At 38.3% G+C, this 23,860-nt stretch overlaps 4 protein-coding genes across 9 annotated transcripts in view; 2 read left to right on the plus strand and 2 right to left on the minus strand.

The window, feature by feature from the left end:
- Meltrin (disintegrin and metalloproteinase domain-containing protein meltrin) overlaps positions 1–9,635 on the plus strand; it is a 110,073-nt gene extending 100,438 nt beyond the window's left edge. For both annotated transcript variants that reach the window (XM_089590623.1, XM_089590624.1), the window contains 7 exons: positions 203–372; positions 686–877; positions 1,501–2,097; positions 2,173–2,374; positions 2,607–2,814; positions 2,933–3,083; positions 5,656–9,635. In XM_089590623.1, the coding sequence (XP_089446749.1) occupies positions 203–372; positions 686–877; positions 1,501–2,097; positions 2,173–2,374; positions 2,607–2,814; positions 2,933–3,083; positions 5,656–7,987 (3,852 nt within the window). In that variant the 3' untranslated portion in view covers positions 7,988–9,635. The remainder of the gene's footprint in view (positions 1–202; positions 373–685; positions 878–1,500; positions 2,098–2,172; positions 2,375–2,606; positions 2,815–2,932; positions 3,084–5,655) is intronic.
- Positions 9,636–11,933: 2,298 nt separating this feature from the next.
- LOC106645044 (mitotic spindle assembly checkpoint protein MAD2A) lies at positions 11,934–14,831 on the minus strand. 5 transcript variants are annotated; one of them, XM_089590117.1, is made up of 4 exons: positions 14,521–14,831; positions 13,089–13,171; positions 12,638–13,000; positions 11,934–12,512 (listed from the first exon to the last, which is right to left on the minus strand). In XM_089590117.1, the coding sequence occupies exons 2-4, from the start codon at positions 13,156–13,158 to the stop codon at positions 12,382–12,384; spliced, it is 564 nt and encodes a 187-aa protein (XP_089446243.1). In that variant the 5' UTR covers positions 13,159–13,171; positions 14,521–14,831; the 3' UTR covers positions 11,934–12,381. The 5 variants fall into 5 exon arrangements, with proteins under 5 accessions (XP_089446243.1, XP_089446242.1, XP_089446244.1 ...); XM_089590116.1 differs by having other exon boundaries at positions 14,513–14,831; XM_089590118.1 differs by lacking the exon at positions 14,521–14,831 and adding an exon at positions 14,115–14,133.
- Positions 14,293–20,942, plus strand: LOC106645037 (uncharacterized). The gene is made up of 4 exons (XM_014360788.2): positions 14,293–14,896; positions 15,940–17,284; positions 17,616–18,989; positions 19,066–20,942. The coding sequence occupies exons 1-4, from the start codon at positions 14,762–14,764 to the stop codon at positions 19,611–19,613; spliced, it is 3,402 nt and encodes a 1,133-aa protein (XP_014216274.2). The 5' UTR covers positions 14,293–14,761; the 3' UTR covers positions 19,614–20,942.
- Positions 20,943–20,951: 9 nt separating this feature from the next.
- Positions 20,952–21,839, minus strand: SNRPG (small nuclear ribonucleoprotein G). Its single transcript, XM_014360789.2, has 4 exons — positions 21,640–21,839; positions 21,464–21,486; positions 21,253–21,377; positions 20,952–21,155 (listed from the first exon to the last, which is right to left on the minus strand). Exons 1-4 carry the CDS (start codon positions 21,669–21,671, stop codon positions 21,105–21,107), a joined length of 231 nt encoding a protein of 76 aa, XP_014216275.1. The 5' UTR covers positions 21,672–21,839; the 3' UTR covers positions 20,952–21,104.
- Between the last annotated feature and the right edge of the window lie 2,021 nt (positions 21,840–23,860).

The raw sequence follows: 23,860 nt of genomic DNA on the forward strand, positions 1-23,860 counted from the left end.
GTAGTATTGTAATTTTATTTATTAATGAAATTAACTCAACAAATCATTTTTTTCCGCCCTAAACCGTTGAGCAGCTAATTGTTTTTCCAAATTAAAACTTTTTTTTTCGTAACGGCACATGTTAATGTAATTCGTCTCAATCCATACAAAACAAAACAAAAAATATTTTATGCTCAAAACTTAAAATTCCCGTATTTTCCAGCTGTACGCGCCTCTGAACATTTTCATCGCCCTCGTCGGAGTCGAAGTGTGGAGAGAAGTCGACGAGATACACCTCGGAAGCAACGGCGATGCGACCCTCAGTAATTTTCTGCAATATCGCCGAGAGAAACTCGTCAAAAATATTCCCAACGATAACGCTCAATTGCTCACGTGAGTCTTGCCTTGTTCATTTAATTCAGTATCACCTATCGCAACTAATATTCTTTTTTTCCTCGTATTACAATTATGCGTTTTGTATCGGTAAATGGCCAAAAATGTACCATTAAAAAAAATGAAAAAAAAAAAAAAAAAAAATCACTTGACAAATTTTTGTAAAAAGGATAACGTTGTCGATGATAAATTTTTTCTCGACGAGAGTATTCACTCCGTGCCTTATAAAAATTGAATTCGAATCGAGAGCTCCATGAAAATATCATTTCTCGTGAAATTCATGCATAATTTTTTTGCTTCTATCGTAAAACAGGAGGATGAAATTCGACGACGGAGTCGTCGGTAAAGCGCTGAAGGGTCCGATTTGCACGAACAAGTTCTCGGGCGGCGTCTCTGTCGATCACTCGAACATCGTCGCTCTGGTGGCAGCGACAGTAGCCCACGAAATGGGCCACAACTTTGGCATGGAACACGATACCCCAGACTGCAAGTGTCAGGAAGAAAGGTACGGGTCTTTTGTTACTATTTTTTTTTTTTTTTTTTTTTTTTTTTTTTCGTCCTCCATCACGACAACGGCGATGACCAAACACTTTTCTCGAGCCAATAGGTAATTATCACTGAAAATTTGTACAGTCAAATGCTGGGCTTTTAGCTTGCACTTGAACTGCCTCGAGCCTTACTTTGATTAAAACCAATTGTCGGTGCGCTTGGATTTCTGATTGTATTATTTTTCCTCCGGCGCGCATTCGATTGGCAATAGAACTCCATCGAGTTAATTTGAGCCCGGAAATCGATAATGGATGAAATTTCACCAAACTGATCCTACAGCCGATTTGAATCACGCTCTATAGCTGTAAGGCTCCCATCCGTCAAAATATGATACCTATACGAGATGGTTGCCCTCCCTTTCACCGTCGTTAATTGGAAATCCTTTGTAATTCCAAACGAGTAATCACTGCGAGAATATCAGGTGCTGCCCTCGTTTTGACCATTTAAGTGGAGTAAAATTGGTTAAGCTCACGTGAAATTACGCATTAAAATTACAGCGAGCCTGCACCTTCCCATCCACGATAAAAAAAAAAAAAAAGAAAGAAAAGAAAATAACCTTTCACCTCGTCTTTGTTCCAGATGTATAATGTCACCGTCGAGCGGCTCCTCAGGCCCGAGGCACTGGTCCTCCTGTTCGGTGGAATACCTCGCAGTGGCCTTCGAGCACGGCATGGACTACTGTTTGCGAAACAAGCCAAAACGCTTGTTCGGCAGCCCAATATGCGGAAACGGTTTCGTTGAACCGGGGGAACAATGCGACTGCGGACTGTCGGAAAAGTGCGACAATCCGTGCTGCGACGCGAGCAGTTGCATGCTCCACGCTAATGCGAGCTGTGCGACGGGCGAATGCTGCGACCTAACCACCTGCAAGCCCAAAAGAGCCGGCACCGAGTGCCGAGTTGCCGACCAAGAGTGCGACTTGCCCGAGTACTGCACCGGACAGAGCGAGTACTGTCCTGCCGACGTGTTCAAAATGGCCGGTGAGCCTTGCAAGCACGGACAGGCGTATTGTTACCAGGGCAATTGTAGGACCCACAGCGACCAGTGTAAGCTGCTCTGGGGACCGACGGGATCGAGTTCCGATGATATGTGCTACAAGATGAACAGCAAGGGCACTGCGCATGGAAATTGTGGATTCAATCATTCGGCCAACGATTACGTCAAGTGCCAGGAACAGTGAGTTTTTTTTTTCTCAATCATTTTTGTATATTATCTTGTGCTATTGTATAACTTACGGTCACTGTGATGCAGGAACGTCTTCTGCGGCATGCTGCACTGCAAACATCTGAACGAGAAACTCGAGTTCGGCATGGATTCGATCGCAACGTTGAGCCACTCGTTCTTGAACAGCGAAGGGAAGATCATAGCCTGCCGATCGGCAATCGTCGATCTGGGGCTCAATCAGATTGATCCAGGTCTCGCGCCAGATGGCGCAAAGTGCGGCCATGGCAAGGTTAGGAAGACCAAATTAGGAGTCCCCTATAGGAAGACGATGAAAATCATTGGTTTTCGATATTTTCGTATCAAAAACATTGGTGAATGGGAGATGTTTTTTACCACAGTCTATCTCGAAATAAAGTTTTAATCGCAAAAGTATCGAGATTCAATGTGTTTTTCGTCCCAAATATGATGCATAAAAATAAACATTTTGTTAAAAATGAAAACCATTTACATTGTATCCTTAGATATGCGTGAACCAGAAGTGCATGCCGGTCTCGGAGTTACAACGAGTCACGTCCCAGAGCGACAGAGCCTGCTCTAGCGACTGCAACGGGAACGGGGTTTGCAACAGTTTGGGCCACTGCCACTGCACTCAAGGCTATTTGCCACCAGATTGCACCGAGGCTGGGGTCGGTGGTTCCGTCGACAGTGGACCTGCCGGAGATCCAAATGGTAATTTTTATCGGCAAAATAAGTCGTTGATGGTTCATGCCAATTTATGTTGTTTACCAAAAAATACATAAATAATAATAATAATAATAATAATTTAACTTTTGATGTCCCATTGCAGCAAGAAGCGAGTACATCATGTTCCTGTACATCACCTTCCTGGGCATCGTGCCCGTCTGCTCCCTGATCTGGGTGGCGATCTGGCTCGCGCGTCACAAGAGCAAGGACATGAAGCACTGGACAAAGACCGGACCCGGCAATCCGATTTCGACGTACGTATGCGACAGCAAAGCCAACTGCTTGCGGTCTCGATGGCCGAGAAAAAAGAGTCTCTTCTTCTTCTCCTACTCTTCACCCCGTAGTTTAATGCCGGGCTGCAAAAAAGCAAAAAAATCCACCACCACCACCACCACCACCGCGACTACTGCCAAACCAGTGTATTCTATTAGCGGGACCTTGCCCCGCGACAAAATCCACATAGTCAAACGCGACCTTGTCTCTACGACGAATCCCGACGTGATCAACCAGAGCAGTGAAATCGAATACAGGCGGCGCTCGGGCGATAACTCGAACAATTTTACTACCGGTGTTGCCAGCGCCGCTACCGTCAATGTAGCGCGTGATCCCACAAAACGACGGAGTCCCTTGAAGACCGAATTGGGCATTAAACTGGCCGAGTACGTGGCACAGCTGCAGAACGATGGTACCCTACCCGCCGATTTCAAGGGACTCTCGTCGAAGCAGCAGAACCGCGAGTTCGGCCAGCTACAACGAGGTGCCGGTCCGATGCCGATTAAGCCGCCGGCTCCGTTTTACCATAAGCCGCCACCTCCGCCACCGTTACCTTGACGCTTTGAACCAAATAATCGCTAAGTACACGAGATCGTCGTTTAGATTACCATAAAAAGAGAAAATGTGTGGAGTATTCTCAGATGGTTGATCCATCTGATCGTGAAGGACGTGTTTTTTCGGTACTATCGTTGCAGCCGAGACAGATGGGTGTGACAAAGTCATTATTAAATGATACAAATAGTTGATTAATGAAAAAATTGACATTTAATATAAGACTGTATACTGTTGTTAATACTTGTCGGGGTTCATAGAGATTATACAAAACGAACAAAATAAAAGAGACGAGAAGATGACTAACTAAATAGTATACGCACAGAGTACCTCAAATTGGAATGTTTTAGACGAGAATAAAATCACAGAAAAATTTGCTCTAAGAAAAAAAAAAAAAAAAAAAAAAAAAAAAAAAAGTTGTTTTAGTACTTCAACTGTTCAAATATAAATTTTAAGCTATTACTTTGCCAAATGTGCTAACAGTCTGTGATCTGACTTAACTTATACGCATATTATTAATAATTGATCAAACTACTTACGTTATACATACGCATGTAATTTAATTTAGATTAAAAAAACAAAAAGCTTTAAGTCATTATTACATAATTATTATATATTCTATATAATTTGTTCTCTTTTAGTTAAACAACTATGTTAGTGGACTAGATACTGTTGTAATATATATATAATCGTAGATCACTTATTTTAATAGCGTAAAACATCAAAGAAACAATCTAGTTTATTAATGGCGACACAATTCGCATAAACACAACTTTATGCAACAATAACTAAATCATATATATATATATATATAATAAGAGGATAACATGCAAGCGAGCATGACATTAGTTTTATAAGTGCATGAGTAGTTTGTGCTACGTTTGTGTTGTATCAAAGAGAGCATTCTCTTTGCATGCACGTGTGCTCTTCTCTTCGAATCATTTACAGTAGTGTATTTATTAACTCTTAAGGACTGCTCTTCATCTTTACTTTTTTTTTAATTTATCTTTTTTAGTCTTTGTTATTTTTTTATATTTTTTTATATTAATGATTACACTTATTATTGCCTTGTTGAACTGGTTTTTTGTGAGAACCAGTATTATGTATTTATTAATTTAACATATGCATGAACTGATTGAGAATAATATTTTATAAATGAATCGAATGATATGTAACAAGTAATGGCTAGATAAATAGTATTGTGCTCAACTATAGGTTTCAATAAAAAAAATATAAATACGCAATATTTTGGAAACTATTGTTTAGTAACAGCAAAGCGTTTGAAGAGCGCATATCTCGCCAAAACGTCTAAAAACAGAGTTTTACCTTGTATAATTTGTTTTTCCATTCTCTTTTTATTTTCCAATAAATGTGATGAAAAAACAATTCATAAAATTGAATTTTCGTGTTGGTCTCGTTTCTTTCCAATGTACCTTTATTACTGATTCTAATTTTAAAAAATTATCGTATCTTTACACGTTTTTGTTGTGGCTTGCTACTAACTTTTTTTCCATTAACAAACAAACCTGCACTATTTTATTGAAATGCTAGCTATGCGTGTTTTGCATGTCAATTGGGGTTAAATTTGTTAATTCTTGTACGACCAAAACTTACAATTTTAGTAAACTATATACGTTTCTAAATTGAACGTTTTCTTTGCAAGAATTTTCTTCGCATGGTATTGAATAAAAGTAACAAATACATTTGAATTTCAAAAACTTACTTCAATAAATAAAATTATTACGTATCTTAAGAAACAAACAACAGCCCAAAATCTTTTTCAAATTCATTAAAGTTAAATGTAAAGGAGATTTCATTAGAAATGTTCAAGCATCAATTCGCATTTTTTGGTTCTATACAATTTATAAAATAGGTTCAGCAATTATAGTGCCGTTCGTACATGTAATAGAAAACGTGTCAGTGTGTAAATGTGGCTTGCACCTCACCCTTCACCAACCATCCTCCAACCGCTTAACCGATCGCCTCTATATCTCTTTGCAGGTTGACCCGCAATTTTGGCTACCACCATCATTCATCAACCAATCACCACCCACGAACCGGCAACGGCAGCCTACCGATCAAAACGATCGAGCGTGGGCAACGCCCTCTTGGAATCGACAGCATAGATTCCAGCATCGCTGCCCAAGACCCTCTACTGCCCAAGTGCGACACCGACGAGCGATTCAACAACAATTTTTTCGGTCAATTCAAGGGCTTCAGCATCACGCCACTGTCACGATCGGTGCCTGCAGCTGATCCCGCGCAACTAGCTGCACCCCTTCAAGCACCAATCACGCGGCCAGCTCCACCACCGCCCTCGTGGAACGAGCCCTCTATCGTGCCAATTAAAACGAACTGTATGCCAGCTTCGCAGCGTGTCAACAGCCTACCCCAGAGACCGGCCCCCGAGGAGCCACAACCGGCATCGGAGAACCCACCCATGTTGCCACCACCGAACGCCGGCAGTACGGCCCGGCCGTTGATCAGCAGTCCCGTACTCGCTGCCACCACCTGCACGAACTTGGACCTAAAGCTGCCCACGAGGCCGGCCCCTGAAGTCCCATGCAAGTTTCAGGCAGAACGGCCGGTAAGCGCGAGTCCTGAAACACCGGTGGAAAACGATCGTCGGCGCGGCTCAGCCGAAAAGATGCCGGCCGGCAGCAACAGTACCCTCACCAGGATTGCCTCGATGCTCTACCCAGGTGGCAAAAGCGACACGACGACTGGACCCTCGCGTTACAGCGCCAACTCGCTGCCTAGGAGCCACCATCTGAAGGCGAGCAAGGTTATGGACAAAGAAATCTTACGCAGCCTCAAGATCTCAGCTCCCATACCGCAGCGCGAGATCGAGATACCCGTACCAGCGATACCGGTCAAGCCCGAACCCAACGGTGACACCGAAGCCACTTTGCCATCGCGAAAAGTTGCGCGCACCCAGTCGATGCGCGACACCAGCAAGGAGCAGCGTTCCAGGCCGACTATACACTCGTTCGGATCGATGAGGCATCCGAACGGCAAGAGGCCCACCAGCATACCAGCCAGGGTAAGGCCGACCTCTCCACCACCGGGACCACCGCCAGCGAAGCTTGATGTTTCGCCAACCAAGATACCAGGAGTCCCAGGGTACCAAAACCCGGCCGCGCTCAGGCTTGCGGGGAAACCTAAGGAAACTTACGAAGATTGCATGAACCTAACCTCCTCGGGAGAAACGGCCAATCTGGGAAAGATAGTCGAGGAGTTACCCTCTAACGACAACATATACGCTGTCATAGAGGAGGCTGTGCCCGAGAAGAAGCTTAAGAGACCGACAACTGTAACTACGGACAATGAGTACAAAACGCCCAAAGTTGTAAGGCCGGTGTTCGTGGCAAACACGGGCGCAGACGAGGTTGATAGCAGAACATCGTCCGGCTCAGATTCAATGGGTCTGCTCAGTGAGATCGTCTCGGAAATTTCGAACAGAAACTTTGACTCTATCTACTCGACTGACAAACTGAGCCCCAAGCACCAGAAGCCGGAGGAGGCTTTTTCTCTGAGCAGCAGCAATACCGATGTTTCAACGCTGCACTACAAATCCCCGAGCAGTGTGTGCTCGACCACGAGCTTGGGATACGTGCACCCATCTGCCATCAATGTCCACGACAAGCGACCCGAGACAACAGCTAAAACTTCTGCCACGCACGAAAGCGCACCAGTAGTAGTCAACCCAGCGATTGTTGACAAAGTGTCAGATAAGAAAAAGGATGATTCGCAACAAACGACTACAGCAACGACACTACCAACCAAACCAACGTTTAGTCGTACGAAAACTCCGCCCAGTATAAGTAGGCAGAAATCGCCAAGGCAAAACAGCAACGAACTTGTTATGACAAGTGGCGGTAGTAGGCCGACCAGCCGGCAAAATTCAGACTCCAGTCTGAAGAGCTCAAAAAGCGACGCGTCCAAGGATGGAAAAACGAGCAGCAACAGCAGTAATAGTCCTGATATTGTGTCGAGTTGCAATCAAACTGCCCAAAAGACGCCGGACGTCTTGAGCAGCAAACCACGCACAACGACAACGCCGCGCCAGAAGAGCGTGAAAATGCCACCGAAACCATCGAATCTACTTACCAAGGCAGCTAGCTTCGCCGAGCAGAGGATTGATACAGCGAAAACGACCACGAAGGAGACCAAAACGGCGGCCGGTGTGCCGCAAAAAGTGCCGGCCGGCAAGTCGAACGTAGCGTCATTGCAGCAGAAATTCGAGCAATCAGAGAAGGTTATTGGTACGGGCTCGGGTACTTTGACGAAAAAGAAGCCGCAAACAACTACGAACTCTGGAGCGAAGAAATAAATTGGAACACCACTTTTTATGTTTTTCGTACAGTCATAAAACAAACAAACGGCTTTGTTTTTTTTTTTTGTATACATTCGTCCTTTTTTTTACACCGTAGAGGTAAGTTAATTTTATTAGTCGTTTGTTGCGAGTTTGAAAGGCAGCTATTATAAAAAAAAAAACCTACTTAAATGATAGATCGTTTTTAACTTTAAGTGTGCAGGAATTTTTCCTCTTTAAATGTCACAATTGTGCAGCTGGAAATATTTGTATTTTTGTACAGTATTGCGTTGTGCACAAGAAACGATCTTTCCTTAAGAACCAGTTTATGTTGAATGTTATAAATCGATAAGTAAATATTAAAAAAAAAAAAAGCAGTAATCAATAAATATTGATTTTACAGACAATAGCGTAACTATACGTCGTTTCGTACAATACAATATGCCGTACGATGTAATTAAAAAAGAGCTAGAACCACTGTCAATGTCGAATATAAAATAATTCTAGTCTTTGACTAAAATTTAAGAGAAACGACTGCTTTAAGACAATTTATTTTCCAAGCTGGAAATTCACGATTATAGGCAATACCAAATCGTTCGGTGCTCGACTGACGCTGATATATATTTTTGTCAGTTGTTCGATACACAAAGAGATAACTATGTAAATAGATAAAAAAAGATGAAAACATAAAGGTGCATCCAATTGTACATAGAAATCAATACATTTTTTTCCGCAAAGCAAATTGTGTGAATCAATAATTGTTAATTTTATGGAATAAAATGGGCGTCACAGATAATAAGGCTTTTTCAAACAAGAAATCGTGTATAGTAATTGTACTATAAAAGGACATATTTTTATGCTGCGCAAAATATAAAAATTAATAAATGAAAAAACTAAAGTTTCTGTGATATATGCGTGCAAGTATATATGTGTAAAAGGATTGAGTGTAGCATTTCAGCTGATCGAGAAAAAGATCTGATTAATCATATTGTGCGATTATTTTATTTTATTCGCCATTTACTGTTCATGCAAAACCTATTGTCCTGTAAATTTACTTTAAGGCTATTTTTCTTCTCCGATACTGGTCTTTCAATGTAAGACTTAGCAACATTATTTTGACTGATGTGTGAAATTTGTGTACATATGTTTATATACTCACGTTTGTTTTTCACGACTTACTGTAAAATGCGCGGGCAACGTTTACTGAACTTTTTTTTTGACACGATTTTTCTCGTTGTAGATATGAATTTGACGTTCCGTGGAAACCCGAGAAAAGGAAAAGAAGTTTTGTCACCTACGTTTACGATAAGTTCAAAGCATTTACATTTTGAAATCAATGACTGCTAAATAAAGATCCATCGAAAATCTGAGTTAAACACATGGTATTTTACGTAAATCTAGTTCCTACGTGAAAAGGATCACTGTTGCATTTGACAAAACTTTTTTTTCTCGTGTACGTATTTAGCGTTAGCTGTCAGCGTTGTAAGTTTCTTCTTATCTTTTTTCGTCTCGTAGTTGCATTCGACGTTATTCATACCGACAATCATCAAAACGAGTCACCTACTGTAAATATATTTCAAGGCAGCTTACGAAAACAAGTTTTGCTTATGTATCGCTATGAAAAAAATGACTAGCAAATGAAGCGAATACTAGTATATTCTGCAGCTGATGTAAAAAAAAATTTATACATCAAAAGATTTTTCAATAAAATTTCGTGTTCTATATTTAATACATCCTCCCACTTGTATTATTTTATGTATTCCTAAATATCATAACCCAGTTTGCATTAAAAACTATCATTTTCTATGCTAGATTTAATTTATTTGTGCCAATAAAATATGGTAAAAAAAAACTTTCTTATTCAATGTGGGGTTGCATTGAATTTTAAATACAAATTTTATATAGACAATAACACGCAAAAAAAATTTTCCTACTGTAAATAATACAAATACCTTCTACAAAAAATAAATACTACAAAATACCTTCAGAACTAGACAGCAGTAATGAACAAATACTTTAATTTATTTGTACCTACTTAACATATTCTGTCTTTGACTACTCGTATAGCTCCTAAATCATAGTAGAGAACAGATTCTTGTGCAAGTTTTTTTTTTTTTTTTTCAAAATAAGGGCTCTGAAAGTGTGGCGCTCTCTTTCAGTTTTCATCTTTCAAATTTTTTTCTACGTCTACTCTTACTAAACCTTTTTAGCATATATGTATACCAATACAGGTTCAATAAGCGATGCTGATTTCTACATTTAGTCTGAGAAATTCCCATGGTGTACTTTAACAAGTGCACTGCATTCATTGAAACCATTGCTAATTATTTTGTTTACAAAAAAACTTGTCCAACAAGTAATAGTCGTTTTGTATTTTGAATTTGTTTAAAATAACCGTTGTTTAAATAATTGTTACAAAATTTTATCAAAAATAAGCTTTTATTTGACGAGAAAAGAGATTACTTTTGGTGTTCCCAAACACAAAAATTAGAAAAAAATTAAGTACTAGCTAGAATCAATATTCATTACAATAGTATTCAAAGTTTGATGACTTTAAATTACTTACTTGTTTCATGACCAAACTTGAGTTTTTAACTATCTTGATAACAAACTTATGTATTTATTTTATGTACAGATGTAAAGAAAGATCTAAGATCTAACTTTTGATTTGTCTTTTGAAGCCTTTTCTTTTTAGTCTTATTTTTAGAGCAGCAACATCCTTCCAGTACACATCCGAATCTTGCTCCTGCAGTCACTTTGAAACCTAAGTTATTCTCTAACATGGGCAGAATTGCTGAAGCTCCAGAAAAAAATTTGTTTCAAGTAACATGTGGATGTGAATAACATTTTTGAACTCGATTGCTCACCTAAAATTTGGCGCAACACCACGCATATTTCTTTTTTAATTTTATTGACATTTTTAGTTCCATTATCAACAGCACCACTAGCTGTTGTTTCATATTATATCTTGAACTTCCATTTTTCAATAACTTCTCCACTGTCCTGATTGAATAAGGCTAGATTTATTCTTTTGACCGATTTATCTTGGAGACATTTTTCTAACTTGTCGAGTGATTTTTTCATACTCTTAATTATTGAGTTTTTACATATATAAAGATCCAAGTCGTAATACGTAGATTTTTCCCAGTCTCTAGATGGTAAGACGCCCCTTTGGTGCAGGATACTGTTCATTGCGTACCCTGTATATATTATGTAAAGAGGCACCAAAAAGTGTGACGGATTGAGTAACTTTTAAAATAATGAAGTTGTGCGTTGCACACATGACTATAAGATCCAAGAGGCACACAAAACTTACAGAGGTAAGTACTCTACTAAAATACTGTTTACTTACAAAACGATCACTTAAATAGTTGATAACTCAATAAGTATAGGTCCATAATGATCGATAAACTTCGAAACTTCAGCAGACTTTGGTCTGATCAGGCAAATCGTATACAAAACATGCTGGTGCAGGCCGGTAAATAAAGGTGCATTTCCATGAACGCTATAGTTTTCCGCGTCTACCATCAGGGTCCGTACCATATAACTATTTTTCTGTACAGAAAAATAGTACAGGGGCATCAAGTAACAAAAAACAACTGTTGGTAAGGTAGTTTGCTTTTGACTTTCCTTGAAAAAACACCTCCGTTGGTATATGTAAAACAACTGTTGTTTCGTGTTGTTTGTGTCACGAAGCCAAAAGACGCTGAAAACATCATGAAAACTACAACGTCCATGAAAATGGACCTTAAAACGAATAGCATCGAAAGCGGCTGTCTGCTTGTTTATGCAGTGTACTACTGTACCAGTACTGGGCATATTACTGCCGTTACTAGAACTGGATAGTCTACAAGTATTTGTGCCATGGAGACAACCCGTACGAATCGTATGATACGATGTCAATGCAGCCAAATGTAATAACGAATAACAAAATCAATTATAAGTTGGTCATTTAACATCTTATATTTAACAATAAAAAGTGTACGGTTTATATATAATGTGTGATTTTTCTGCAGCCTTACAACTGTTTACTTAAGAGTAATATTTTATTTAGTTTAACACATATATTTTCACATTATACTTCTTGTAATGACTCACGAAAAGATTAAATACAACTTACACATACTACTTATCTTGATAGGATTGATACAGTTTTTATTGAAAATAGAGGATTAAAAAAAATTATTGAAAAGTAAACACAAATAAAATAATCACACAATTGTTTGTATGGCGCCATGATGATTTTTTTTTTTTTTTTCTTTAAAACGTACTAAATTGGGTACAAAAAAATCTCATGTTTAAAAAATTGTACAGCATGTATATAATATATTATTGCCTGAAGTTATCAGCATAGTTCATCCAACCTACGTGCTCAGATTCAATCAAACAGAAAGATTCTTGAGAATAAATATTTACAATAATTTGAGGGTCCTCAGCAGTGTCCATTGTTTATATCTATCCAACGAAAATTTTACCTTAATTTTGGCCTCGATGTCAAAAGCACAGTTATCACAATCCAATATTGGTAAAACGTTAACAGATTCTGCGTACGACAAATCAATAAATTATTAGAAATAAACCTCTATGTGCATGTGCTAAATTTCCTTCTTTTATAGGCAACGATTTATACCACGTATAAGTTGCGTGTATGGAAAAAAAAAATTTTACCTAAAATTTGACGATAAAGTGAGAGAATTTTCCTCTGTATAATCCTCTCGTCTTCCGCATCCGCAAATATGCCTCTCCCCTCGTTATTCCAGACTTCCTTTGACGTTTCCGCTTTGTCATAATCAATTTCAAAATGCCACTCTTCGTAGATTCTTCTAGTCTCTTGATCCAAAAGTATAAGAGTGACCTTTTCCACTACTTTTTCGGTCAAAAATTTCTTCAACTCTTCGCGCTGACGATTAAAATAATCCGTGTCGTATTTATCTTTCAATATCAACGGTTTCAAGCCGTAAAAATAGCTATTTTTGAAATCGTTCAAACGATCAACCCCATTAATGTACAAAATCTGATTTGTTGCGAAAACTGTAATGAATATCGACGAAAATCCAATCATCTCACAAGATTTTTACACTATTAAAAAAAAAAAAAACAGTCGATCACTTATACTCACGTATGTAGTCTGCCATCAACACTGTTGATCCAGTTATCGTAATGTTTACGATTTTCGGTTTCTGATCCATAACTCTCTGTCATCTAAAAAAAAAAGATATCTGACGTTACACTAGCGGTCAATTAAAAAAAAATAAATAAAATAAACAATATTAAATAGGCGCAAAATCAATTGTCGACAATTACAGTATTTATATATTTATTGCTTCCAGCCCTACCCTCATGAATACTGTGGCTGAAGAGAGGCTTTTGGAATCGAGTAACACGTACTTATGTGTAGAATGTATATAAATAAATTAAAAATCTCCCTTCCTTCTCCCGCATCCGCAGGTAGACAGAGAGAGAGAGAGAGGCGCGCACCGCGCACTTTTCATATTTCTCTCTTTCTCTTTTTATCAAACATATATAACATATTGTATGTATACACAATTGCGAATATTTATTATATATAATATACAGTTTGCAGAGAGAGAGAGATAGACTGACCTCCCCTCTTTTTGAGTTTACTCCCGGGGGGAGAGGGGACAAGTCAGGGAGAGAGAGGACGACTGCCCCCGGCTTACGATTTTCATACTCTCGCGGTTGTATATTTTCTCACTCTTTCTCTCTCTCTCTCTTTATGTAGCGAGACCCTAATCTATGTAGCGCGACGAATAGTACTTATAGATTAGGTTTATGTCGATTCAGCTGCGGGTTTATATACGCGGTGATAATAAACTACTACACTTACTATCAGAAATCTGCATGCAGAGACAATGATTTTTACCTGGGCAGCTCACACACACACACACACACTATCACCAGTTAAATATACATACGCAACAGCGAGTATATTATGTGTACAATGTATATAGGTATAGGAAGCAGCGCGCGCGCGAGCGCGAGAGAGCAGAGAGGGTGGGTTGGAGAGAGAGAAGGGATAAAATGTATATATAATATATATTAAATGTATCGCGGGGGAAGAGAAGGGAGGAGGGCAGGTGGCAGGGGCACTCTTTGACAGGGCTCGGCGAGGCCGCGAGAGTACCTTATAGTCCTCCTCGTCCTCTTCTCCGGGGAAGGGACGAGCCGTAAACCATAATCTCGCAGACAATATCTATCTTCAACTTTCTGTCATGACCTAACCTATAGCTCTTTAAAATTATACACGTACATTTTTGATGTTGGCTGTCAACTTTCTTTTCTTTTTTTTTTTTTTTTTTTTTTTTTTAATCAGTGGGGCCTCGTGGCCAGAATATCTAAGTAGATAGGTGCATTCATTATTCAGTGCTTTTTCTGTTGTACAGTAGGTATAATTACTTTACTTCCTGTTACACAATCGAACTATTTGTGATATTCATTTTTACTTGAGTAATTAACACTCGCTCGACTGAACGTGAGAGAGAAAGAGATATTTACATAATTAAAGTAAGTAAGTGTATATACGTGTGTACTTAAGTGTTCATTAAAGTCGGCGATTTCTTCTCGGGTGAACCGTCATCAGTATAAGTAGTAATAACTATGGTGCTAGTGAACAAAACTTGTTCCTTCTCGAGTATCAGTATTCACGCGAAGAACATTTTTTACGGTCACTCTGCATGCACGAGTAGGTGCTTCAGAGAGTTCGAAAGATTGTAGCTCAAATACAAAGTAAGTACAAGTGCGCAGTGTGTTTCAAATGAAAGGCGGCTAGGTATGTTAATAATGGCCACCGTCTCGAATAGCCTCCAGCAGGCCTCTTACAATCATAATAACAGTAACAGTAGTCCGACCATTGCCTGTCCAACTGGTGCTGTTGCTACTGTTCCGGCAAGCCCCAAGCTCAACCAGGTTGGTAAAATGCTCACAATGTTAGTGTTAATAATGCTTGTTTGTTAATTTTTTTCGCCCGTTGAACTCGAGCAGTGCGCACACGAGAGTTTTGTTATGTTGTGTGCGTGTGTGCGCGAGCGGGTTGTTCGAACTGTTCGAAGTGTTCGAACGGGTTTATCCGCGCAATTTTGATGCATAGATCACGCATAATGTATATAATAAGCGTATGGATCGAGCAATTTTTCTCTCTTTTTTTTTGTTGTTCGGTCGTATGTTTTTTCCGAAAACGTGTGTCCCTTTTTTTCATAAATACGCAACGTCGTGACGGTTGAATTTTTTCCCATTTAATTTATAGCTCTTGTAAATAATAGCGTTTATTTGTCAAATTTTTTTAGTTTTAAATAATTTGCACAGAGAAAAATAAAAAAAAAATGCTCAAATTTTTTAATAATTCAATGCAGCGTAATTGCGTGATAGATGGCAGTGTCGGTCTGTTTTTATCGAGACGAATTTTTTTTTTTTTCTTTTTTTTTTATGTTTCTTACAAATTGATTATTTAATGAATGATTGCGTAAATTTATTAAGACACAAGTTTCGCATGAAAGCTAACATGTATAGTATGTAGGTTGCCACTTTTTGAGAAGTAATAATAGAAAGCATAATTTAATTACCAGCTAAATCCACTGTTACAGTATTGATTTTTTCAGACAAACTTCCTGTATTTTTTCTGTTACTTGCCTCAGCCTCGTACTATATATATTTTATCACCTATCTCCTTTTTTGCTCGGTTGATTTTTTTTTTTTTTTTTTTTTTTTTTTTTATATCCATACATCGTTTTTGTAAACTAGCCAATTGTTTGTCTTTTTTTCACAATTATTACTTACAGGATAAAATTATGCACAAAAAAATTGTAAACAACTCATCACAATACATAAAAGATTAGGTTTCCGTATTTTTCCAATGTCACACATAAAATAATTCTCTGATGGAACAACTGCCGTTCTCAAAGTCACATACTCACGTTCCTTAAACAAACAATATAAAAGACCACTGTTTACAGGTCCTAAAGTCAGAGTCGGTGCGGCGACTCTTCAACCAGCCAAACATCGTCATCCATGCCATCCCAAGGACGAATTCGCCTACAGCCTTTAAAATGGTCCGATCGAGCGACTGCAACAACAGCAACAGCTCAACCTACACTGCCGACAAGACCAACAGTAGCAGCAGCAATGCACCCCACGACAAAGACCATCAGCAGGACAGCCTAGCAGCATCATCAGCAAAGCCAGAGGTGTCCATTCGCGTAATCGAGTCGACAAACGAGACGGAGAATCTTTTACCCTCAAAGAACAATGGCAAGTCCGAGATCCTACTCGTGCCTGTAGTCCGCCAGCGAAAGGAATGCGGACACTTTGAGCCCTGTGAGAGCTTGTTATGTCTTGTAAACGTTGAAGAGTTCAAAGATGTGGATGGACTGGTTACTCCGTTAGTGGCTCTCAACATTGACGAATGCGAGGATATCAATACCAAGGTGGACAAGCACTGTGGGAACAACGAGTGCGATGCTTTAAGCATAGACCACGATAAAGGCAAGGTAACTTCGGTCGAGATGCATTGTTGGGAGAAGTCGAGCTTGTGCGACGTCTGTGGTATCGCTTTTTTGGGCGATGAGATCAGACTAGACCACAGAAAATGCCGGCGAAAACACGTGTACCAACACAACACAGCCACTCCTACCGAGGTGTTCAAGTATAGGATGCGCCAGAAGGAGTTGCAAATGATCGAAGCGGCGAAGACGAAGCGGAGTAGCGACTATCTTGATCCAGTGGTGGGTTTAACAAAAACCATGGAAGCTCTGTCCAAAAACGACGAGCTGATCATCATACCCAAGATGCCACCTTTTCCGCCTAAGATTGTCAAGCCGTGTTTGTTGCCTCTCAGCAGTAGTCACAAAGATTTTTACATCGGTAACAACGGTTTCATCAATAAAAGCACCATTAATCGTAACAACAACAACAACAACAACAACACCAACAAACACAAAAGTCAGAAAATTATCAAGAGACGCAGGAGAAGGAGGAGGAAGAAAACCGACGATAAGGATATGACCAGCGAAAAGATATGTAATATCATAGAGTCCTGCAAGCAGCGCATCGAACTTGAGAGCAAGCAGCACAACAGCGAAACTAATAGTAACAACAGCGTGGAAGGATCACGGAGCGTTGATCAAGCTCAGATCGATGTGTCGAATCGCAACTCGATCAATCATAAATCTGCAAACGTTTCGATCAAGGAAAAGTCCGTTGATTTGCGTAACTCTAATTTCACAGCTCAAGAGGAGTTTATGGTTAATGCAGGGTTACAACTGGCTAGTGTTAACAATGTTAAATCAACAGATATTTCAGGTATATCAAACATGACTTTTTTTTTTCAATTATACATAATAATCTATTTTTGAGACAGAAATTGACCTCCTAGATTAAATATCAATGTTATTTGAGTTGATATTTTAAAAAGTACTGGAAAGAGACTTAATTTACCCTTAGTTTAAGTTTAGAGAACATTTTTCGTTAGCAAATTGAAATGTTGTTGGTCTGAAAGTGATTTAGAGTGTGTGTTGGGAGTTTGGTGAAATCGACTCAAGTAACATTGATGACACACAATTTGTCGATAAAGTGATTACTGTTAAATAAGTCGATCATACAACTTTGTTACACTGATATTTTGGGCTTTTAGAATTGAATCCGGAGAATGAAGTCAAAGCCGAGCTGAAGAAAATTAATGACATGAGCCTACCAGACAAAACTTATAAAGTTGTGCCGATACTCCAGCTAAAATCCATACCGTCCTTACTGCATGAAAAGCAGGACTCACCAACGTTCTGTGCAGAAAATAGACCAGAAGATAATTCGCCAGAGAAAACCGTTGTAACGGAGTTAAAGAAACCCAATGTTTTGAAGATAAAAATGAAAAACGAGGAGACTAAAAACAATGAAAACGAGTCGAAGAAGAGCCCAGAGGAAGAGAAAAGTCCAAAGGAGAAAAATGCTCACAGCGAAAAAAGAAACAAGGAGGATAAGGAGCTTGGAACCCCCGCCAAAGACGAAACATGCATGGAAAGAGAGAAAGAAAGATCAACAGCTAGTTTACTACTACCACTACCACTTTCGCCCAAATTCTCTGGCCTGGTGAAGTCAAACAAGCATCCAGCTAAAAAACTTTTGCTCAACAGCGACAACTCCATTGACATCAGTACGAGCAACTTCGACCGTAGACAGGTATCTCTGCTGAAAAAGGCAAAAGGCACGAAGAAGCCAATGAAACGTCTTAGGTTCCGTTGCACGCACTGTTCCAAATGCTTCACGTCACTGGAGTACTGTCGCCAGCACATCGCGCAGCACGAAAACAAGCCCGATTTCTTCTGTCGCCTGTGCGGTCGGGGCTTCGTGAGTAAGTTCGCAATGAAGAAACACCAAAACTCCGAGCACACTGCTGGCGAAGTCAGATGCGAGATGTGTAACAAAGTACTGTCAAGTTTGAGCAAGCTTGCAGAGCACCTGAAGCGCCCCAACAGCAAGGAACGACAAAAGTGCACCGACTGCCAGGAAAACTTTGATTCCTGCGGTAGTTTGGACCTTCACATGCGCAAAGAGCACGGATTTCTGATTTGTGTGATGTGCAAGCGTCAGATAACGAAATCGAAAATGATGAGGCACCTGATGCTGGAACACGGTATATCAAAACGACGTTCCGAGTCTGGCTTTGAAAAGATGACTCTGCGACCTGGTGAAAATGATCCCATTAAAGATTTTGACCTATCAAAGAACGAAGCGGCGACAGAGAGTAATAATAATAATAACAATAGTAGTGGCAAGCAAGAAGAGATGGCGAGGAGGAGCTCGTCGCGAAGACGAAGTTCCAAAGAGTTTTTTGTGTGCCAGGTGTGCGAGAGGCGCTTCGATAGCGAGAAACAGTACCAGATACACGTGGCCAACTACCCTATGAGGTTTACACCCTGTCTCGACTGTGGTAAAAAGTTTCATCGCAAGATCGAGTACACTGAGCACAGCAAAACTTGTAATCCGTCTAGGTTTAACGAATTTAATAAAGGTATGATCAAGTGTACGTTAAGCCGTTTGTTGCAATAATATTGTGAATGTTTGATGATTATTTTTTTATTTTACAGCGGAGTCTATGCGTAAAAAGAGAAAATCGAATTTACCAAGCGGTGATATCGTCTCGGCGAGTGATAATTTATCTCGAAACAGTATTGACCAAAAACAAAACAAATCTTCAGAAATTAGTGATTGTAAGAAATTTAAAGAAAAAGAAAACGTTACAGAGGAAATTATTGTACAGGAAGATGATGAAAAAGTTGAGGATGAAGAGCTTGAGACGAGCAACGAGTTTGAAGGTTTTGAAGAATACGTGGAGCCCGTCAGGGAAGACGATGATGACGCCACGGAAGATTTTGTAGAAGATAAAGCAAGCGACTCGAAGATTGTTATCGAAACGAAAATTGTGAACGGTTTGGAGAGAAATTCTAGGGACTGTTTAGAAACTTTAGACGTTGTTGAAGCGAAACATTATGTTCAAATTAAAAATAATGATGAAAGAGCTTCACTGTTGAATGATAAGCAATTGAAAACGAGTTCGGCCAAAACAGTAGCATTTAATACATCGGCGGCACTGTCGAGCATCATTCAAGATCACAATTACCAAGTATTAAAATAAATCGCAGGACTATAACAAGAACATTTTTTTCTACTTTTTCTATTTGATCGTATTTGCAACAGCTAACGTTTTTTTTTTAGAAGAAACTGGCATAATCCTTTTTTAATATACCTAATACATAATCGACGTGGATAAATGAGAGGAAGCATACAAACTTGGTCGTTACACGTTTTATAAAACAAAGTTTTTTTCGTTTTTTAAGTGTTGCGTGAATTCAATTTTAAAGATGTAAAAAAATATTTGATATACATTCTCTGTGATAGAGTTGATATTTGCTGGTAATGTTTAGTATGTAGTTTAAATAATTTATAAAAGTTTTTATTACAAAAATGACGAAAAAAACAAGTTGAAAGCGGAATGAATTGTGTTAAATTTGGAAAAAATTGATTGAATGGATCAACAATGAAGATGACTAAAGAAGAAAAGATTTGTGAAGTAGTTTTCTTTTGATTCGAGAATACGCACTTGGATACTACAACTCCTCATAGCTCCAAGCCTTTTTTAGGGGCATATTATTTTCCATGATGTTTAAATATTCAATGAAATATTACTAATAACGTACATTTGATTTTATTAAAATAAAAAAATAAAAAATTTTAACATAACTTCAGTACAAATACCTTATCTCAAATGATTTCATGATGTTTGTACTCAAGTTTTAGAACCTTTGAAGCCTCGGATAAGACTGTTTTATTTTTTATTTTTAGCCTTGGCATTTTAGAGAGGTTTACCTGATCAGACCTTTATAATAATACTAGTTGTTACTGCCCCTGAAAAGGTTAATATTGTACTAAATATTTTGTAATACTATGATGTGATACAATCTAAAACACCTTCATTATACAAATATAAAAAAACACTTCACTGTATGATGAAACATTCAATTAAAATATCCGTTTTTAACTTAAAAAATACTATTTATTTATATCAGAAAAATTGCTTGAACACACATGAGTGCCTTGTAAGTTATCGACATTCTTTGGAATTGTTGATATTGATTTCTGGTCATTTAGTTGATCCACCATTAATACCATTGATTGCACAAATATTTTCTGTAGCTAGTGTTTTTTCCGATGTATACATATATGAATAGAGATTCAAATGTGATAATATATTGAGCAAATATATCTATTTACATAAATAGATAATTTTTCATATATCTTTGTCAATAAAAATAAGAAAGATTACTATTACTCAAATGTCAGACTAGTAACATTGTACAGGAGGTAATAGTCTCAAATATTAGAGTAAGAATAATTTTTTCTAAAATCTAATATAAGTACGTAACTGTAATCACAGAAACAAGAATCGAACGAAGTAATAAATAAGAACAAGAAATTTTTTAAGTTGAAAAAAAGATAGAGTTTTATTATCATATTATGATTGGCAGCAAATCAAGTGGAATGATCCAGGAATAAGTTTAACTAAAATTAAATAGTACACATAGCTTAAAGCTCCCGTAAACGCTTCAATAATTAATGATGAAACTAATCATATTCGATCTAGTGCCTCTATCATGATAATACTATTGCCCCGAATCACCTAAAAGAAAAACCGACAGTTTTTTTAGACATGACTGTACAATAGACTAAACTACTGTTTTTTTACATTTAAATCAGATTATGCAAAAGAAACTCACCACCATGCCGATGCTGTTTTTAGTGCCGTCTTTGCATTCCTCTATGCTTTCATCCACTACCATATTCATGAAAGGGTCGAAGCCTCGCAAAATACCAATGACGTGCCGACCACCATTCAATTTTACTGCACAACAACAAAGTGGTTAATAATCAATGAGTATTTTAAAGGATTTATCTACAAATGATTAGAAAATAAAAAAATATACTCACGTGACAGTTTTTTGTCCATATACCTATGAATAACAAAAAGCGTGTTATTATTTTGCAAAAGGAGGTTAAACTTAACCTAGTTTTTGTTGTTGGAGGCAAAGAATATAGAAACACGTCCCTTCATGTATAGAAGGAAGTACCTGTGATTGTATAGATGGAAATGTAAAATTACTCACTTTTTCAGCTCTGGAGGATGTGCTTTACTCATTTTGGTGATATTTTTTTACGCTGTGTCTATTCGCACCAAATCCACGTAATTACGTGGATATAAAGTTAGGAATTTTAAAGAAAAACGCTACTTTTTCAAATGAAGTATGTCCACGTGAAGTGAAGTTCGCACCCTTAGAGAATATATATACATGGAGGAAGCATTGTTACATTGTATGCTCCTACCGCGAGACGAGATGAGAGAGACAAAAGACAAATAGCAGTACAACCTTTCTCTCTCTTACACGCCTCTGATTGGTTGGCCCCCTTCCGTATATATAGGTATAGTCGTATGCACGAGTGGCGGTCGTGGGGGAACAGAGTAGATTCAGTAGATACTATACCTAGGGTGTTTTCCGCAATCGTCACCAGCAAGTAATTTAAGGTTGCGCTCTAAGCTACCATCAGGTCGGTAAGTCAACTACCTTGAATTAACTGGCGCTCTGTTCCGTAATCTGGCCAGTTAAAATAGCAGATGACAGTCAACAGCGATGAAATCTTCACTTTTTTCTCGACTTTCACGTCGTCTACTGTTTTAACTTGCAGATTACGGAATATATTTGATGACTTACTGACCTGACGGTATAACGTATATAGAGCGCAAATTTAAATTACTTGCTGGTGACGACGATTGCGGAAAACACCCCAAGCGGCGTTACCACCACGACCTACGTAACTTTATTACTTTACAGCCTCTGATTTTATCATTCTGGTAAAGAGAGCACGGTGTAAGATGTACGTGAAGTTATGTGTAGTAATTAAAGAAATTACTACTAAGTAATGCCATATGGTCGATTTTATTAAACCATATGAATATCTCTATTTTTAGAGGTCGACTTTTGAGTAAAAAATAGATTGTAAACTTGCCGCGAACAGCACAAACCACGTCAAATTTTTATTATCTATCTATAAGATTAGTTGCGGCTGGTTTGTAATTATCAAAATGACTTTGCTGTAAATAGCAATAGTTATTTGGATCAGCGCCATCTAGCGGTCTTAATTTTTTGGCCAAAAGTGGCTCCTAAAATTCTCAATCAGGGCATTCAGGATTAGAGCCATTTAGTCAATTATAAACCAGCCGCAACTCATGATGAAGCTATACAATGAAAAAATAACAATACGTGTGTTTTTGGCGGCAAGTTAACAATCTATTTTTTACCAAAAAATCGACCTCCTATGTGTTTGTACTTTTGAAGATAAATTTTCAAGCATAAGATGGATTGTTAACTTGCCGCCAAAAACACACGTATCGTTATTTTTTTATTTTATAGCTTCATCACGAGTTGCGGCTGGTTTATAATTGACTAAATGGCTCTAATCCTGAATGCTCTGATTGAGAATTTTAGGAGCCACTTTTGACCAAAAAATAAAGACCGCTAGATGGCGCTGATCCAAAATAATTATTGCTGCTTACAGTAAAGTCACTTCATTAGTTATAAACCAGCCGCAAATAATCTTAGAAGTAGACAATAAATAGTTGACATTTTTTGTGCTACTTGCGGCAAGTTTACAATATGTCTTTTACCTGTAAATAGACCCTAAAATGTATAAATATTCCACTTATCTTATACGGCTCATAAAATCTACCATATTTACAAAATTAAAATACTTTAGACCTTTTATCATTATATCCACGTAATTACGTGGATTTGGTGCGAATAGACACAGCGTTTTTTTTACTTTGTAATTAGTATAAAAAACGAAAGATTCACCTCTCGAAAGGTAAAAGCACTGTGACGCGAAAAAAAACAGACGACGCTCGTGCCGGTTTCAAACTCCTCTTACGCCTACATATAGAGGGTCGTGAGAGACAGTGTGGCTGGCAGATGAGCAGTAGTGGGTAAATACAGTAAATGTGTATTTATTACATGACATAAGTATGTAATTAAGGTAGTAATTGGTATTAAATGTATTGAATGTAAGAATGCAGAGGACCGATGTCGGCGATGTCTGAAATGCATTAGATGCTCTAATAAGACAATTGAAATATTATATGACACAAATGAATTCTAAACTTTGTAATAAATTAATAACAAATTCACTTCAGATCTTGGACACATACAAAAATCAAGTTAAGTTGTTTCGGAACCAAATATAATTTGTTTATACATCCAGATACCAATTTGTCATGTATTTAAAATTGTAACAAAATAGCTCTGAGAATTAATTACATTAATTACACGCCGTGTC

This window comes from Copidosoma floridanum, unplaced genomic scaffold, assembly GCF_036245765.1.
Source record: "Copidosoma floridanum isolate Cflo_tuat_1 unplaced genomic scaffold, Cflo_Japanese_pri ptg000012l, whole genome shotgun sequence".
Classification (NCBI taxonomy): domain Eukaryota; kingdom Metazoa; phylum Arthropoda; class Insecta; order Hymenoptera; family Encyrtidae; genus Copidosoma; species Copidosoma floridanum.

Excerpts from the sequence above, each read along its gene's own strand:
- LOC106645037 (XM_014360788.2), top strand. The coding sequence starts at position 14,762 with ATGTTAATAATGGCCACCGTCTCGAATAGCCTCCAGCAGGCCTCTTAC. Across the intron at positions 14,897-15,939 it reads CAAGCCCCAAGCTCAACCAG|GTCCTAAAGTCAGAGTCGGT; the intron begins GTTGGTAAAATG and ends CACTGTTTACAG. Across the intron at positions 17,285-17,615 it reads TAAATCAACAGATATTTCAG|AATTGAATCCGGAGAATGAA; the intron begins GTATATCAAACA and ends TTGGGCTTTTAG.
- SNRPG (XM_014360789.2), bottom strand. The coding sequence starts at position 21,671 with ATGAGTAAAGCACATCCTCCAGAGCTGAAAAA. Across the intron at positions 21,378-21,463 it reads TATGGACAAAAAACTGTCAC|TAAAATTGAATGGTGGTCGG; the intron begins GTGAGTATATTT and ends GTTGTTGTGCAG. Across the intron at positions 21,156-21,252 it reads AAAACAGCATCGGCATGGTG|GTGATTCGGGGCAATAGTAT; the intron begins GTGAGTTTCTTT and ends TTTTTCTTTTAG.
- LOC106645044 (XM_089590117.1), bottom strand. The coding sequence starts at position 13,158 with ATGGATCAGAAACCGAAAATCGTAAACATTACGATAACTGGATCAACA. Across the intron at positions 13,001-13,088 it reads GTTGATGGCAGACTACATAC|TTTTCGCAACAAATCAGATT; the intron begins GTGAGTATAAGT and ends TATTCATTACAG. Across the intron at positions 12,513-12,637 it reads ACTTTATCGTCAAATTTTAG|AATCTGTTAACGTTTTACCA; the intron begins GTAAAATTTTTT and ends TGTCGTACGCAG.